This window comes from Nematostella vectensis, chromosome 6 (assembly GCF_932526225.1).
Source record: "Nematostella vectensis chromosome 6, jaNemVect1.1, whole genome shotgun sequence".
In the NCBI taxonomy this organism is placed as follows: Eukaryota; Metazoa; Cnidaria; class Anthozoa; order Actiniaria; family Edwardsiidae; genus Nematostella; species Nematostella vectensis.
In genome coordinates, this window is record NC_064039.1 from 2455042 (window position 1) to 2473732 (window position 18691).

The following is an 18691-nucleotide window of genomic DNA, read 5'->3' on the forward strand; positions in this document are numbered from 1 at the left end:
TCATATATAGCATTAACCATTATTAGGTTGACAACCTGGATTTAGTCGCACCTTTAAGAAATTGAGTGCCTCCAGCTTGCTTCTCCAGTTTTTCTAAATTAAAAAAAAACTTCTATCCCTTGACCAGCTTGCAGCTTATCTCTTTCTTGCTTTTCTTTGACATTGTCGTTTGCATTTGGAAGCATAGGGGAATAATGGAAAATTTTGTTCCTCCTGAAGGGGGAGGCAACTAATTTTATCCGTTACTTACAGTTCAGCAATACTCTTCAACCTAATAAGATTCCAACATATCATTTATTTCCTCAAACTTTAATATTATTTGAATCATTCATGAAAGAAATGTTTCACGTAAGTAGTCTGTAATAACATATTCAGCAGGGACAAAACCCCCATGGGGTCTATGTCCAGAGCGGAGCTAGGGTGCATAGAGGTACATCCTCGGAAACCCAGGGGTATTTTCCTCTCACGTTAGAGGAAAATACCCCTGGGTTTCCGAGGATGATAGAGGTAGGGATGATCTTGAATGTCAGTGAAAAACAAATTATAACCATTGCATTAACACTTAGTAAGAACCAGAGGCAAATCATTATAATTAATATCTGGCTGTTAGAGTGGTTTTCAAAATTCAGTGCAACAAAATGTAGTTGTTAAAGTGTAATAGTCAAGCCAAAACAAAAGTGAACAAAGACATTACAGTATATTAATACTAAATAAACCAAAAAGTATTTCAGAGGTTTTTGAAAACTACTCTATTTTCATACCCCAAAAAATGAGAAAAATAAATCTTTAGATAGAAACTTTAAAAATAAAGATGGAAAATATAAAAAAAAGGCTTTTAAGTCAGTATACCCCCACCCGTATATCGAGGATAAATTACAACCCAAAAAATACCTGAACCTTTCTAAATGGATTTTAAGAGTTAGGGGAAAATGTGTTAATATCTCAGCACTTCCCCAGAATGGCCAAGGGTGATAGCTACGCCCCCTTCGATACACACCAACTTAAAAATAGTATTTATTTCTTCATTCAGTGGCATTAGTTTTTGTTGTGTTACAGACAGTCCACTATATTTCAGACAGTTGGTAATAACACCCCAAAAACCTATAAAACCAAACAACTTTCTAAAAACAAAATCAATCAATCCACAGTAGTTTCCTCTACTAAAATTATTGATTAGGAAAATGTTTCCTACCCATCATATATCACATGGTTGGTCCCTTACCAAAGTAATGTTAGTGAAACTCATATCATTAGATTTTAATATTCATCTAGTTTACACAGTTGGTTTAGCAAACCAATACTTCAAAGTTTAACTTGTTAGCCTATTCATCTTTTTCTTATGGCAGACTAAATTTTCACTAGAGAACAATCAGCAAATAAAAACTTTACTTCTACCAATAACTATGATCTAGACAAAATCATAGTGGCACCACTATTTAGGCCAACACCCTCAGAACCGCGATAGTTCAGTTGGCAACCTAATAGAAGTTGGCAACTAAATGGACTTTGGCAAATACAGCCCTCAAGTAAGGAATTGATGTTTAACAACTAGTTGAGGTACCACTGCATTCTGTATTTAATAGCAGCATTTTTTTTAAAAAAGGCCTCCTAATTTAAGCTGTAAAGAATCTGTAACTCATAAAAAAAATCAATGTTCACCTTGTTTTAGACTTTATTCATAACTTACTTTATTTCAATTTTAACTGAATACTGACAGTGAATTTCAGTTGGTTTTTATCCCAATGAAAACAAGGTTCTTTACAATATAATTATTTCTATATATTAGTACTATCTGCTCTAAACAGTATAGAAATAAAAACAGTTTCCAGTTTCTTGGAGGCTCGTACGAATACTCTCAAGAACTACTCACATTTCTAGAGATAAAATCAACAAATATAAAGTTGTTGATCTGAGGGTATGAGAAATACAATAAAATTTATTGGGGAATAAATGAAATGTTATCAGAGTGGATAGTCCTGCCCTCAGTGCCAGGGGTTAAGAGCTTGGTTATACCTGGCCTCCAACACAAATGGTAGGACATTTCCACAATTAGAATAATGAAAGTTAAAAAAAAAAAAACTGAAAAAAGAATGCCCCAAACCAAGGGGGATAAAAGAATATTAGCAACATGAATGAGACTAGAGTTAAGTGGTAACATCTGAGCTTTAGTTGGCATCACTTTTAGTCACAAGGACCACAAATTGCACAAAATAGAAACACAGCACTAGTAGAGTGTTTCTACACTTGCACTTCCAAGCTCTTCTTCTGGGGCGATCACTTACACTACACAGGGCGAATCACTTCTAGTAATGAGCTATTCCAGGCTAAAACACCTTTCTGAAGAAGGTAATGACCTTTATGACCTATTTTATTTACCTAATATAGCGGAAGCTCTGGCTTTACACCTTGACTAGGTCACCAGAATTAACTTAAAAATGCAAAAATGGTAAAAATGCAATCCTGCACATGTCTTACTGTAAATTAAGCTGACCATGAAATAATCCAATTGGGATGTAAGGCAAGAACGCATCAACAGATGAATCTGTCTGTAAGAGCTCTTAATTTTTTTTCAATTCAAATGATTGCTTTTGATCCACCATTTAAGTTCAGCACTCATAAAATAAAACTGTTCCATACAGTGCTCACAGCACCAAAGATTGTCTGTTGAAGGCTTACTCTGCCTTTTTCGTTTCTTCGTGTTGATCATCTCGGCCTCGTTTGCTGAATTTCTTCTTTAGTGCATCTTTAAAGCTCTTCTTCTTCTTGACCTTTTGTCCTGGCTTGGTCGGGCTGTCAGGTTCGGGAGAATCCGCAGTTGGTGATGATCCCTCGCCATCGGCTTCATCCCTGTGATCAGCTTCATCGCTCTTCTCACCATCATGATCTTCGTCTTCATCCCCTGGAGGTTTCAGGGCCTCCACTTCTTTGCCATCGATAAACACTTGCTTATTCTCTGTGACCTTGGTTTCTTCCTTTCTTTCTCCATCCTTGTCTGTGACTCTTGTCACTACTACTGTTGTCTGCTTGACCTCCTTTTTGTGCACAACACCCTCTCTGTCTTCTTCATCAAAGGCTCCTTTCTCAAAATCGGGAGAGGATTCTTGGACTGTAACATGCTTTGTCTGAATGATCACATCATCTACCTTCTCCTGTAAATGTTGAAAATATTGGAGAAAAGTATTGTTTGTATAATTACAATAAATGCAGGGAGCATAGCTTTAAAAATCCAACTTCACTTTCAACTAAGTTATCTATATTATCAAATTATTTTGTGGGCTCTCATTCAACAGTAACTAAGCTTCAATGAGCTTGAGTTGGGTCAAAAACATACTCATGCATGGAAATTTAAACCAAGGGGATATTTTATAGGAAACTTTAATTCCAAGTCCTGACCTTGACATCATCCTTATATTTCTTCTCTGGTTTCTGATCCTTGATAATAATGGACTCATCCTTCTCCTCTGGTAATTTGTCTTCATCTTTCTTGTACTCAGTGGACTTGACGGGGGTGTTCAACCACTTAAGGCGGTTGCGGTACGTGTTTGCACGGCCAGTTGAATGAGACCGACTGACACCTTTCTGGTCGCTATCAGGTGTGAAAAACAGTTGTGCACGTGTTGAAGTGGTGGTTGCTGGCGAGGTGACATCCCGGGCTTGTGTTTTGTCGCTGACAAAGACTTCAGGGTTCTTGTACACATAACCTGTTCTATAACCCTGGTGATAAACATAAAACAATTAGATATCAATAGGTAGGCCCACATACCCACAAAGTCACAGTATTACTGAATATTGCAATTTGAAGTGGCATAAAACGTTTGGTATGCATTTTTTATGGTATGCATCATTGAAGAAATACTCAATGTAAGCACAGCAAAAAAATTTGAGTTGAAAAATGTATTAAGTATAATATACATACACATCCCATTTTAACAGTAAGTTGAACATAACTCAAGCTCTTTATTTTATTTCAAATCTGGCATAATATACTAAATGGAATTCTTCATACCCTAGAGTCAAGCATTCGCATCCAGGCTTCAAACTCCAGTTCTCCGTGCTTCCACTTGGAGCCTTTAGAGTCTGTGATATTTTCTCCACCTGTAACCTCCAACACTTTCTCCCGTACTTGCTCACTAACTTTGATCAGATTATCAACTCCAGCAGACATAGCTCGCACCTACAAAAATTGATGTTTTAAAAATATACCTTCAGAAAACTGTTCTATCTAGAAGTTAAAGGCATGTATAAAAATATTTTCAATTGTTGTTGTTGTTGAACAATTTAAATCTGGTCAAATCTTGGATGATCATTTCAGTTTAACAATACCTGATATTCGCAAGACAGAACACACATGTGTGCAAGCATGAAAGCTTCTTCTATTGTGTCACCTGCAATAACCATTCCATGGTTACGCAGCACCATCACCTGAACAAAAGAAATAGACAGCATGCTTAACACAGATGGGCTGATACAAAGTCATGCAATGACTTGAAAAAATAGTCAAAGCTTCTCATTTTATCAAATAGTAATTAAAATGACTTAATCAACCATGGAGGTTGATTTTCAATGTTAGGCCTACATGTTTTTTATTTATTATAATTTGTTTTGTTTGTTACTGTCAATTATTGGTTTATGCCATTATTCATTTGTTTATTATTGTAAATCATAAGGTTGTGTGAGTGGCCTTCAAGGCACATTTTTTATCACTTGACAGATCTAGAAAATAATGACAATTGCTTGTGTTGTTCATTATTTTTTGGTTCCACTTTAATGTATAAAATAAAATTGAATAAAATAAAAATCAGTAAAATATTTAATGCTAGTTTTTGGACACTAGCTTTATAGTCATTATCAAGTTGAGAAAGACAAATAGACAGTACCTTGCTTTTTTCTCCTAATTCATTTATTATGGCATCTTTTTCATTCTCATCTAGCAAGATTCCTCGGAAGTCGTGGTAGGCGATCTCTCCAAGCTTTTAAAAAAACCAAGATCATCTTGCATTAGTAAACATAATTACAATGCTTAATTCTTGAATATAAAAATAAGTACTACACCCATGTACAAGTTACAATAGGTTATGGTATGCTTTGGTCATGTTCAACTATGTGCAAGTAGGAGATAATAATGCCAGGGTTCAAATAGTGGCTGGCTGCCGGCAATAGCAGGCTGTTTTCTGGTCTTTGTCTGATTTTTTTCTGTATTCCCCTCTCATATTTTGAGTATGCAGGCTTTTATCCCACCAAAATCCACAAAGCCGACAAAATCTAGCAGATCTAAAAAAATTATTTTGAACCCTGAATGCTGTACATCATTGGAAAGCAGTCATATTTTCTCATGAAAAACATGTTTTAGGCAGGTAAAGTACAGCTCCTTTAGGCCAAGGTAAGCAAAGTTTTAATAACAAGCAATGTAAAATAACAATATGTAGTACATACCATGCTTGCCTCTTGGGTGATTGGTAGGATTCCATACTCTGTTGAAGCAACCTGATAAGAAATTTTGAATGATCACTTTAAGGCTAGGCAAGAATTCTTGGTGACATACCTTGGATGCTCTGCTAGTGGTAGTATGAAAAACAAAGCCAAAAAACTACTTCAAAAAAGATCAGCAAAGGCAAGTATACTAAACAGACATATCACAAGTGATTTTCTTGTGCATGTATTTTAATTGGGAAAAAAATGTAAAAATAAATACAAGTACTAAGATAACCCTATGTTATAGCTGTGTTTATCTAATAAAAAGCTAAAAATTGTCGCAAAGGAAAACAGAGATAAGTGCACTACCTATACACTGTGGTTTTATTTAGTTTCAGAGTAGGAGGTGGAGATAAGTAGGAGGTGGTATTTTTTATTTTATTTTATTAGTTCAAATAAAAGTTAAATCCCCCCTTTTTTGCATACAGTTGAAAATAGCTGGTAGTTGCACAGGCTACTGGGGCATGATGAAATCCCAGATATATATGTACATATTCATCAAAAGGCAATTTCTTGATAAGCAAACTACAGTAAATGGGATGCAACCAAATTCAAGGATGAGGGGGGAAAAGCAAAAAAACGGCAGAATTGTGACTACTTTTTTGTTCCTATAACTTTATTCATGTACCTGCATTTAAGATTATTGCCCAATACATAAATCAATTTGTCTATTCACATATTCACATTGTCATTCTTTAGGTTTCACACAGAAAGCAATAAAATAGAGCCAAAACAACAGTTTGTCCAGAAGCAAAGAGATAACTTAAAATCGAAATATGAAAAAGTTTTTTTTTTTATCAAATGCATTACCATTAAACCTAGCACAACACGCTACACTCACACCTTAGCATTCGGGGTGGTTATCGCAATTTCATTAAGAATTCTCAGTAGGAACATCTAATCTAATTATGATTTAAATTTCCTTAAAGAATAAATGCTCCAATATAACTAGAGAACATAACTAAACTTAGTTACTCTGACCAGTTCAAATGGCAAGAAAAATCATCTCGCAAAACTATTATATGTGTAGGATTTGTTGTTCTGAAAATATTGAGATTTTACAATGTATATGTTGTGGTTTGAAATGCTTCTTGGTTTGAAATTGTTAAAACCAGTTTGAAAAAAATTCAAACCATGCCACATTTGTTGTGGTTTGAAATGCTTCTTGGTTTGAATTTTTTTCAAACTGGTTTTAACAATTTCAAACCAAGAAGCATTTCAAACCACAACATATATGAACATTATATAATCTTGTGCCAGATGTGCAAATTTTTAAGTCTCAACAAAGACCAAATCTTGTTAGAAAAGCAAAACATCTCAAATCAACTGTAGCAAGAAAAGAATGAAAAAAATCTTAGATGGGTACTGAATACAAGTGCACAGGGGGCTGAGAGAGACTAAATAATATCTTCCTTTTCCCCTCACTTTTCAAGAGAGAAGTCTGTACAAAAAAAATCATCTATTGGAATCTTATTCAGTCTGGTAAAGCCAATCATTTATCAGTGTTTATAACAATAAATGATATAATCACAAGTCTGGATTCTTGAATTTGATTTTTGAATTGTGATAATCAAAAATTTTGGGGGTAAGACAATCTTCAATTGTTGAATAATGAAAGAAAGTTGTCTTCCGACTTGAAGAATTTTATTTCTCATGTAAACAAACAAGAACTGCAAAACACTGGAGAATAAGCTGATGGAAGCATTAGATAAGATGGAAAATGCATAACACAGGAATGTTGGTGTCCCTGATTGGTACAGTAAGTTTCACATTTGCTGATAGGTTAACTTGATATCAAAACTTGAGTGTGCAGAGCTCTTCTAGTTGAAACAAATGATTAGATACATGAGATATTTGTTGTTGGTAATAACCTGGTACAAGAGTATCACTGATGATACAGATGCCTGAATGCTACTGAATTTCAAGACTAAAATTCTGATGAGTTGCACTATTAGAGGTAAAACTACATGATACAAGAAAAAAAAACAGTTTCTGATAAACAAATATCAGTTTGTGATAAAGAATGTGTAAACAGATAGAGAGTGAGTGAATTCTCAACTAGAAAAATTAGTTCACAGAAACTGTTAATAAAACTTCAAAAAAATCATCAACGTTGGCAGTCTATTGAGAGCACATCAATTTTTAAAATCACGATACACCTAGTAAACAAGCTAATCTACAACTTGATTATAGCAATTATAGCTTTATACAGTGAGAGCAGTATTTGAAATGGATGTTTAAATCTGCATTCTCATGGAGGAGGACTTCATTATAAACACTGTCTGCCCAGGGACAGGTGGCACAAGGCTGTAGACTAATATATTTATCGGACTTGGGCTTGGTTTATGCAGAACCAGCATTTAACGTTCCACTTTACACCCACACCTTCAGTAATTTTAGGTACTTCTTGAAATTTAAACCTGAAATAGCTTCCCATATTTGATTGAAGTTTCTTAGCAGATAACAATGCACAGGCTCAATTAAAATTTAATAGTTAACCACCACATGAAAATTCATCTTGTATTTATTTGGTGTTGAGGCTTCTTTTGCTCATATAAGTGGGATAAAGACATTATTAGCATTTGGGACTGCATTCGTGGAGAAATACTATATAATAACTGCCAGTGACGATGGAAAATAAGCAATTCTGCAATTGAAGGTTTATTTGATCAAATTGCAGAACACCCCACAGAGTTGATAGCCCTGTCCGGGTTTGCAAAATACAGTCTTTTTCAGAGGGGTTAAAAGAAACGATTATTTTGGGGTGACTTTTGTCTAGTTTTAGAAAGAAACCATTAAATTTGTGAAAATGCTTATCAGAACACACTGGGCGATTTTGACAGGGAAAGATTAGAAGGAACGTTCCAGCATCATGCAAGCACACACTTCAAGCACATGTTGTTCCAACACAATAAAACTCACACAGAAAAGTAACAGATAAAAAAAGGGTTAACAACGCGCTTCTGTGTGAAATGACAACCGAGAAAGATGAAATGGACATATCCTGGAAAAAAATATTATGGAGTTTGTAGATTTCATCTCCGTTGGGGAGAAAGGACGCAGTGAATAAGAAACTCAGAATTTTTGTGATGTTTGTTTCTATGGAAAATGAAGTAATGGTCTTACCGCTACACAGGCTGGCTGATGGATGTGAATGACACAGGCGATATCTTTTCTTGCACTGTGTACTGCCGAGTGAAGAACCAAACCGGCTCGGTTTACGCCGAGGTTTGTGCTACCACCGTCGACAATGTTGCCCGCGAAATCCACCTTGACTAGGCTTGAAGCAGTCACTTCGTTGTATAACAAGCCGAAAGGATTGAGAAGATAGTGGTCCTCGTCGTTCGAGGCTCTAGCCTGCAAATAGAGGCAATTTGTAGGCAAAAATTAAACCCAATAAATCTCATGGTCGCATCTCTTTGTCTGTCTTCGCGTTGCTCTCTTGGGGCTTACGAGACTTTATCACGAAAATTACAGATATTCATAATACGAACAAATAAGACTTATAAACCACACCAAAAGAGGTTTACTCACTTCAAAACATCACATCTAACCTGAAATAAGCCTTAAGTTGGGAATTGTAGGGCCTTTTCAAACGCTCCATTGAAACAACACGAGGGGTGTTTTGGCACTGTTATTGTGAACGACACTGGTGGATGGAAAAATTCAACTACTGACTAAGGTTGTCAAAAATGCCAAAAACAGGGCAACAGGTCTAATGCTGTATGCCGATCTATTCAATACTCACAGTTATATGGCCATAGATCCCAATAGACCAGCCAAACAAATCTACAAGACGGTAGACTGCGGCGAGCTTGCAACGTAGTAGCCGCTCTTGCTTCGAGTAGTTGAGGGTATCGGAACCACGAATATCTGCAATCGGAGTGACCATTCCGCCGGCCATTCCTCCACTATACGATGGTACAAGGAAGTCTTGGTAAGTGCGAATGCCTTCGCTGGCTGGACGTGGTCCATTGTGCACGAAATTTTCGACGATATCCTCTAATTCTTCACGTAGAACCTTGTCGTTGAGAACAAGGGACACTCTCTGGCGAAGCTTTAGACCGCGCACATCTCGTAGAACATCGTCGGGTCTACGGACTGCTTTGCTCCTCGCTGGCGCGCTCAAACGGCGGGCCTTCATTTCAGTGATAGCTCTGCCTGATTTGGAGGCAGACATCGTGAAGAATGCTCGAGAAACTCAGCCGACAAGAGCGAGAAGGCAAAGAATCATACACGATCACACCTTCTTGCAACGCCCAAACAGTTCGCAAGCGGCTCAGACACGCATGCGTAAAGTATGACCCCCGCGAACAATACCGTAATATGATTGGTCAAAAGCCGTCACGTGGGGCTAATCGAGGTCACTTTCTACCTCTCTGGTTCCATTGACTCTATACTAATCAAGCGGTAGCAATTACCAGAAATTTTGATTTGCAAATTCAAAACTACATTTATTATTCTAATGTAGCTTCATGTTAGCTTGGATACTTCAAGTTTTTGCGGAAGTTTTACTTGCGAAAGCACTATCGGATTCATCAGTAGAGAAAATAATGAACGCTTACAGCCTCCATTTGTTATGGCTCAGAGATAAATAGTGCACGTGTATGTTGTTGTCTTTTTAAATAGAAGGAGTAAAAATATTTTAGCCAATCTGATTGATAGATAGTGCTGGTATGTCCTGATACACCGCTATTTCTAACAGACGGCGCTGTATATAGAATGATGCCTGCGAATTAAAGAGGATTTTCTAAACGCACGGAAGGCTTGCGGAGTCACGAGTGCTTCCCACCTTCCGAGTTTAAAATTACCGTCGGAAAATAAACACCCGCAAATGATGTGTGTGAACAAAACCAGCACAATCCTAGAACACGCGATAAATACTATTGGAGGGCTTATGAAAAAGTACCGACGAAAAAATAAATGACAAAACATGTGAGTTTGGGAGGCAGTTTTCTAACCCTTTAAAAATCTGTGTTCTGTCATATGACGCTGCTGGAGTTATAGTCCGTCCTGTAATTAAAATTACAGGCAGAAACACGATAACAAAGTCAAGATAGCGGATGAGGTAGATTTGACTGATGGAAAAACAATCGGGCCTGCATTGACAATCGAGCCTGCGTTTCGCCTTGGGCATCCGCACTCCAGTCTACTTTATAATCAATCTCGTTCCCATTTTCGCCATACTGAAAATTACCCAAAAGATCCTGAAAACGAGGTGGGGGGACCGGGTCCGTTCATAGACGCGAATCGCCCCTCCGACCCCCCCCCCCCCCCCCCCCCCCCAGCCCCATTTTAGGCTTGGGAGGTGCGCTGGGCCCCTCCGAAACCCCCCCCCCCCTCCCCCCCCCCAGCCACATTCCAGGCTTGGGAGGCGCGCCGCGCCCCTCAGACCCCCCCCAGCCCCATTCCAGGCTTGGGAGACGCGCCGCGCCCCTCCGACCCCCCCAGCCCCATTTTAGGCCTGGGAGGCGCGCCGCGCCCCTCCGGGCCTCCCAGCCCCATTTTAGGCTTGGGAGGTGCGCTGGGCCCCCCCGACCCCCCAGCCCCATTTCAGGCTTGGTAGGTGCACTGGGCCCCGCCGAGCCCCCCAGCCCCGTCTCATGCAGATGAGGCCCCGCGTAGATTAATAATTGCTAATTATCAATCTACGTCGGGACCACTTCGCGTAGATAAATAATTGGCAATTACTAATCTACGTCGGGACCAGTTCGCGTAGATAAATAATTAGCAATGGTTAGCAATCATTAATCTACGGAGGGACTGGGGCCTTTCATAGAAGCGAGTGGGAACCTTGCAATTAGACCCCCGTCTGTCCTGTAGTATATGCACATGTGCGTACGTACGTATATATACACATGTGCATAGCATTGGGTTGGGCCGCCACCCTACGGAGCGCGGAATTACCGTTTTTCGGCCGTAAATTCAAAGCCGCTGGCGTGGCGTTTAAACCTGAGCTTTACTCGAACACCTCGCTCCCGAACTCTCTTTTTCATCTTTTCGCGTGTTTCCAGGGAGAGCCCTTTCCTGCTTTTTTTTCTCACGAGATGCGAGGCCGTGTCGAGCTCTGATAGCGGCCTTGAGCGCGTAGTATCTCTCTTGTTCCCGAAGTATTAGCCGAAACTCTTCGTCTGAGAAATGCCCGTCTTGCAGAGCCTTAGAGACCAGCTCGCTGATCGAGTTTTTCTTACTCTCCGCTAAAACCATCGTGTCTTCGTGTTTAGACACCTTGCTCGTAAGACCCCTAGAGACTACCCCCGCGCCCGCTCCCACGACACCGACCAGCCCAGCGACCCCTGCCAGCGGACCGCCGATCAGAACCCCTATCCCACTCAAAGAGACCCCTACCCCGGCGCTGGAAAGCGCCCCTGCAGCGATGCCTGATGCCACAGACACAGCATGGGTAACGGCAAAGGCGCGCTTATACTTTTTCCGCACCTGTCGACCATCACCATCTCGCTGTCTAGAACCGCCTGAGTGTCACATATTTTCTGGAGTCGGAAGCTTTGCACGTCGCCGCCGACGCCTGCCGGAACGGCAGGTGTCATGTGCGTACCCTTTGGGGGGCAAACACTGGGAAGCGAGGGGTGTATGGCACCACTGCTAACGTCGCTGTTTGCCATGTCTGTTACGTCGGAGCTAGGTTAGCTCTAATACAAGTCGAACAGGCTTGCCCTTAAAGTCCACCCGTCTAACGCAGTCATCCCTTGACCCATATTTGGATACTCGAGACAAACTCAGAGGAAGATGCTGCGACACAAACGGGTGCGTCGGGTCCATAGACGACTTTCTCGTGCGGCCTCCCGCAAGTTTCTAGGCAATCGAGAACGTTTGATGGCTCGCCTAAGGAGAGACATTGCGTGCGATCTACGATATCGCAGCAGATGTAGAGGGCCTCTATTTTCGGCAAAGCCACCTTAAGTGCCCCCCCCCCCCCCCCCCCCAAGGGGAGTGCGAGGCCCCGCTCCCCCAACTGATCGTCTTTAGCCTCTAGGCCAATTAGTGCGCAAAGCTCGGCATTCAGGAACGCAACGCCATTGGACATGAGCGCGATCTTCCCGGTGAGGGGATCAAGCTCCGCGGTCAGAATATTGCTTTCAGCGCGGTTGATCGTTTCCACGATGGACTCGGCCGTGTGGTGCCCGGCTGGCAGAGTAGCGATGGGCGGGAGGGCGGCTATAGTCGTTATCTGATGCTCCCGCTCGAGATTATACCAGCTGTTAAACAGCGAGCACTGCCGGAGCGCCACGAAGCGTGGGCGCCTTGTCGGCCGCTCGAAGAAGAGCTTCTGTTCGCCTTTGGTGAGCACAATATGTAGGATCACCATTGTGTTGAACACAGCCCGCCTTCGTTTTTAACCGGACTGAGCTTGGATTGGGAAGGCTGGCGGATGCTGACGAGGAGGCGACCCCCCGAAGGGGGGCGGAAGAGACGAAAAAGGCGGCAACTGCGGCGGGAGCCTCTATAGCCGAACATATCAAACACGCTATAGCTGAACAAGTCAAACACGCAAAACCCGGTTTCCCTAGGTCTCTGACCCTCACGCAAAAGCTGCTCTACGCCGTGCCCGCGACCCCCGTGGAGAGCACGGCCTCAGACATCAACCCACTACTCACGCAGCTAGAGAAACACGTGGCTGAGGACAAATCATTCACGACTAGGTTCCGAGACATATTCAAAGAGACAGTAGTCACGCACAAGTCCGCCAAGGAGGCGGGTCAGATCGACATACTGCTTAGGTTTGTCTCCGCTGTCTTCGGAGGCACTAATACGCTAATCATACTCGACGACTGTGCGGCCTCGAAAGACGTAAAGAGGTGCTCTGACCAGCTCGTCAACTTGGCGTTCAGCGCGCGCCACGTGGGTATTAGCGTGTGGGTGATCACGCAGCAGCTCACCAGCATCACGAAGCCGTTCCGTGAGAACATCGCGGCCTTGGTGGTCTTCTATTCGCCGAGCAAGGCGGACATGAAAGCTATCCTGCATGACTACGGCGCGGAGCTCTCAGAAGAGAAGATGAAAGAGTGCATGAAGGCCCTCAAGACGAAAAAGTTCTCGAAGTTAGAGTTTTGCTTGCGTCACCCTTATACCATCGACCTAGTTGAAGGGTAAGAGCAGTAAACCACCGCCCACGTATACGTATACGTATACGTATACGCATCTATCACACCGCCCTCAAGGCACGTGAAACGTACACACGTGTTGCACCCTAGGATGCATGATGAGCGACGAATACTTTGAGAGTCTTCTTGAGGGGGACGCTCCCGGCCGTCGAGTCGTTGGGCTGCTCGACGCAGCCTGCCGGAACGGCAACCGGAGGTGAGCAAACTGAGATAACAGACGCGAGAGAGAAACTCGCGATTCTCGTAGCCTCAGGGAAGTCGAGAGAAATGGTAGGCAAGGCCCTGACTCACGACGTCGTCAAACGCATGAGCGCCGAGGAGGTGAGGAAGTACGAGAAGCGATACGAGACTGCTCTAGCCAGCCGGACTACAGACGCACTGGCAGACAGCTTTCTGAAGCTTACGACCAAGCTAGTAGGCATGACGCTGCCGATAGACAGTGTGGTCGATCTCCACAATGACCTAGTGTCCGACTACATCATTAACAACAAGCTCCGCACATTGTGCGGAAGCCTGTCTCTACGCTGCGGTCGTTTGATGGCTTTAGCCGTCGGGGCGTTACACGTCATGGGAACACCGCCGGCAAGCGCTGACACGCGTTGTCAACACGAGGTAGCAGTCGCGGACTCACTTGAAAAATCTGTCAAAAATTAAAAAAAAAATACTAAAACTACCAAAGACCTAATCCAAATATGTACAATTATATAATTTCTATCAATCAAGTTTGATTTTTGCTGCCCGGCTTAATTTTATTTTTTTTAGACATTTTCTGTTCAAGTCGAAAAATACCGAAACATCGCTAATTATATTCGAAAAATACATTTTTCCCTCTCTAGCCAAAAATATTTATCCGATTCGTTTCAAACTTTCCCAGAATACTAAGGTCATCAAGGGCTATCTCCTGGCAAAAGGTTGTATTTTTGTTCTGAACAAAAAATTTCTTGCTTAAAAAACGGCCATCAATCAGAGATGGACAAAACACAGGCCCGTAAAACTAACAAGGGTAATTTTGACAGCCATATGAGCTTATCACCAGAGGCAACAGAAGACCTTAATTGGTGGATATGCTCAGTTGAGAACGAATGTAAACCAGTCCGCCATGGGGAGATACAACTTACTATGGCTACTGATGCTTCAAAAAAGGGGTGGGGGTGCACAGTGCAGGATACTCCCTCGGGGGGTAACGGACCCCATCTGAAGCAGAATACCACATAAACTACCTTGAGATCAAGGCAGTCTTTTTGGCTTTACAAGCATTCTCACATATTGTCTCTCACAAATGTGTAAAAATTTTTGTTGATAATACAACTGCTGTAGCATGTATCAACCAAATGGGAACCTGCCATTCTAGAGAGATAAATGCACTTGTGAAACAAATTTGGACTTGGTGCATTGAACATGATACCTGGATAACAGTCGCTCATATTCCCGGGAAAGAAAATATCACTGCAGATAGCGAGTCTAGAAAAGAAGGGAAACAGAGTGGGCTTTAGACACTGACATATATACAGCCACAGTGGCTGAACTTCAGATAAAGCCTGACATTGATCTATTTGCATCAAGGCTTAATTTTAAATACAGAGTCTATATCTCATATCAACCTGACCTAGGGGCATATGCTGTTAATGCATTTCATACCTCCTGAAAAAACCTATGTTTTTATGCATTTCCCCCATTCAGCATTATTCAGAAAGTTCTGAGTAAAATTTCTGAGGACCAGGCAACTGGTATTTTAGTTGCCCCTCATTGGCTGACCCAACCATGGTGGCCATTTCTTGCAAGTTTACTTATAAAACCACCTCTTATTTTACCCAGAAAGAAGAACACCCTGTACTTACCATCCAGTCCAGAGCTGAGACATCCACTCCACAAGACCCTACAGTTGTTGGCTTGCCCCTTGTCAGGGAACTGCACACAAGTCAAGGCCTTTCAGCATCAGCTTCCGAAGTTATCCTCCAGGGATGGAGGTCAGAAACACCATAACGTCAGAAACAGTATCACTCAAATCTCAAACGGTGTAACAATATTGTTATGTTCAGTTAGTGATTTGTTATTAGTGATTTTGTTATGCAATGAGTCACTGCTCCCCAACGTGCCCTGGATATCACAGTATTGATACATGACACCGGGGTCAGTTGGTAAAATAGACTGAGCATAAATAAGACAAACGAATCGACCACGAATCCGCAATAAAGCCTATAGAAACTCTAAATAGCTTTTCGTTACATGGTGGCAGCCGGTAAACGTACTTGCGCTACATAATGGCCTCGTTATTTGGACTCCCACCGCCGGGTCCGCTAGAAATCCACGACCCACAGGCATCAGACAGATGGAAAAAATTCTTGCTTGCATGGAGGAGCTATTCGCTGGCGACGAAATTAAGCGATAAATCAAAGGCCGTACAAGTAGCAACGCTGCTCACAGTCATCGGAGAGGAGGCACGGGATGTGTACTCCACCTTCAACTGGGATGGCGACGACAAGAATAAAATCGAGCCGGTCTTGAAGAAATTTGGGAAACTGAGAGTGTGCTTAGATCCGAAAGATCTCAATCGCGCTATACTAAGAGAGAACTATCAAATGCCAACTATTGAAGATATAGCTACGCGCCTGCATGGGGCAAAGGTCTTTACGGTTTTGGATGTTCGAAACGGATTTTGGCATGTCCGTCTGGACGAACAGTCTTCGTACCTGACCACCTTTCAGACCCCTTTCGGGCGCTACCGGTGGAAGCGGATGCCGTTTGGAATTTCCTCGGCGCCCGAGGTCTTCCAGCGCAAAATGCACGAGCTGATAGAGGGCCTGACAGGAATCGAGGTGGTAGCAGATGAGATCATTGCCGTAGGGTATGGAGACAGCTTCGAGGAAGCGTCACGCGACCATGACAGGAACCTGACAGCATTCCTGCACCGATGTGACGAGCAAAACATCCGGTTGAATCCGGACAAGATAAAGTTGAGGAAATGAGAATTGCTGTTCATAGGGCATGTCGCGTCGGACCAGGGTCTGAGAGTAGATCCCGGCAAAGTCAGAGCAATCACAGAAATGCCTACCCCTACCGACAAGGCAGCAGTACAGCGACTGTTGGGTCTAGCACAATATCTAGCTAAGTTCCTCCCGCACCTGTCAGACCTGACGAAGCCCTTGAGGGACATGACACAGAAAGAGGCTGACTGGGTGTGGGATAGCCCTCAGCAGACCGCGATGGAGAATCTAAAGGCAGCCATCACGAGGACACCAGTGTTGCGATACTACAGCTTGGAGGACGAGGTTACTCTTCAATGCGACGCATCTCAGACAGGTTTAGGGGCAACGCTGATGCAAAACGGCCAGCCGGTCGCATATGCCTCCCGAGCCTTAACCTCAGCGGAGACCCGATATGCACAGATCGAGAAAGAGCTACTAGCAATTGTCTTTGCGTGCGATTGGTTTGACGCCTACGTTTATGGGCGGCACAATGTCAACGTCGAGACCGACCACAAGCCCCTGGAACCCTTATTCGTGAAGCCTCTAGCGTCCGCGCCACAGCGACTGCAACTTAAGCTTATGCGCTTGCATAAATACAGCCTACAAGTAAAGTATAAACGAGGGAAAGACATGTTTCTCGCTGACACCCAAAGCCGCGCGTACAAGTGAGCTAGAAGAGGTCGATCAGAGAGCGGGACTTGCAGTCACGGCGGCGCGATGGCAGCAACTGAAACATGCAGCGGCTGATGATCCGGTGCAGCGGGTCCTAAGAGAAGTCATCCTTCGCGGGTGGCCTGAGATGAGACGAGATGCCCCGGAATGTGTTCATGCGTACTTTGATGTAAGGCATGAGCTAACCCTTCGATATGAGATGATCTTCAAAGGGCAACAGCTGGTGGTGCCTACGGTCTAGAGAACTGATCGAGAAAACAAATGCCTCGCATATTGGCATAGATGGTTGCATACGCAGGGCCAGGGAGACCCTGTATTGGCCTCGGATGGCCACCGAGATCAAATAGTACGTGGCTAAATGCGATATCTGCCTAACGCATAGCAAGAGTCAAGCAAAAGAGCCGATGAGGCCGCACGAGTTCGTGGCGCGGCCATATCTGCCTAACGCATAGCAAGAGTCAAGCAAAAGAGCCGATGAGGCCGCACGAGTTCGTGGCGCGGCCATGGTCTAAGGTTGCGGCTGACCTGTGTAGTTTGGACGGACGAGTGCTGTTAGTGGTCAGTGACTACTACAGCAATTACATCGAGGTGGCTCGCATTAGCGCAGTAACTTCAAGGGCAGTAATCAAAGAGTTGAAAGCTATCTTCGCACGATTTGGAATTCCCGAATGTCTGGTCACAGATAATGGACCTCAGTTCAGTGCAGCTGAGTTTGCGGAATTCGCGAAGACATGGACATTTGAGCATAAGACCTCATCCCCGACATATGCTCAATCCAATGATAAGGCGGAGAATGCCGTATAGACAGTTAAGCGACTTTTTAAGAAGTGCAAAGCATCTGGGGTATCCGAGTTCCAGGCTCTTCTTGACTGGCGAAACACTCCGACAGCAGGAATTGGAACCAGCCCGGCTGATGGGCCGTCGATGCAAGACTCTCCTTCCAGTGGCAGGCTCGCTCCTGCAGCCGCAACATTCGACAGAAGAAGAGACTCGTCGGTTGATCGGGGCTAAGGGACGACAGCGACACTACTATGACCAGCAGCCGCAACATTCGACAGAAGAAGAGACTCGTCGACTGATCGGGGCTAAGGAACGACAGCGACACTACTATGACCAGCAGCCGCAACATTCGACAGAAGAAGAGACTCGTCGGCTGATCGGGGCTAAGGAACGACAGCGACACTACTATGACCAGCATGCTAGGCCTCTACCACCAATCGGAGATGGAGAATCGGTGCGCAAGAGACTCCCAGGGGAGAAGACCTGGAGTGCAGGCACATGTGTCTGTGTATTGATAGCTTCAATACAGTGCTATCAATACAGCTCGTTCAGCATTATCTTCAGTTATATTCCCACCTGGAGGTGGTAACGTAGGGACACACCCATTGGTCACAAGATTTGTCAGAGGAGTATATAATGCACGCCCAACATTCCCAAGATATTCCCAAAATATGGGAT

The 18691-nt window shown here is 43.1% G+C and overlaps 2 protein-coding genes across 2 annotated transcripts; one reads left to right on the plus strand and one right to left on the minus strand.

Annotated features, from left to right (window-relative positions):
- Positions 1 to 1654: 1654 nt before the first annotated feature.
- Positions 1655 to 9753, minus strand: LOC5514567 (alpha-adducin). The gene is made up of 8 exons (XM_001634747.3): positions 9221 to 9753; positions 8599 to 8829; positions 5434 to 5484; positions 4878 to 4970; positions 4324 to 4422; positions 4007 to 4174; positions 3394 to 3714; positions 1655 to 3149 (listed from the first exon to the last, which is right to left on the minus strand). The coding sequence occupies exons 1-8, from the start codon at positions 9650 to 9652 to the stop codon at positions 2673 to 2675; spliced, it is 1872 nt and encodes a 623-aa protein (XP_001634797.3). The 5' UTR covers positions 9653 to 9753; the 3' UTR covers positions 1655 to 2672.
- Positions 9754 to 17707: 7954 nt separating this feature from the next.
- On the plus strand, positions 17708 to 18037 carry LOC125567904 (uncharacterized protein K02A2.6-like). Its single transcript, XM_048728905.1, has one exon. It carries the CDS (start codon positions 17708 to 17710, stop codon positions 18035 to 18037), a length of 330 nt encoding a protein of 109 aa, XP_048584862.1.
- The last annotated feature ends 654 nt before the right edge of the window (positions 18038 to 18691 follow it).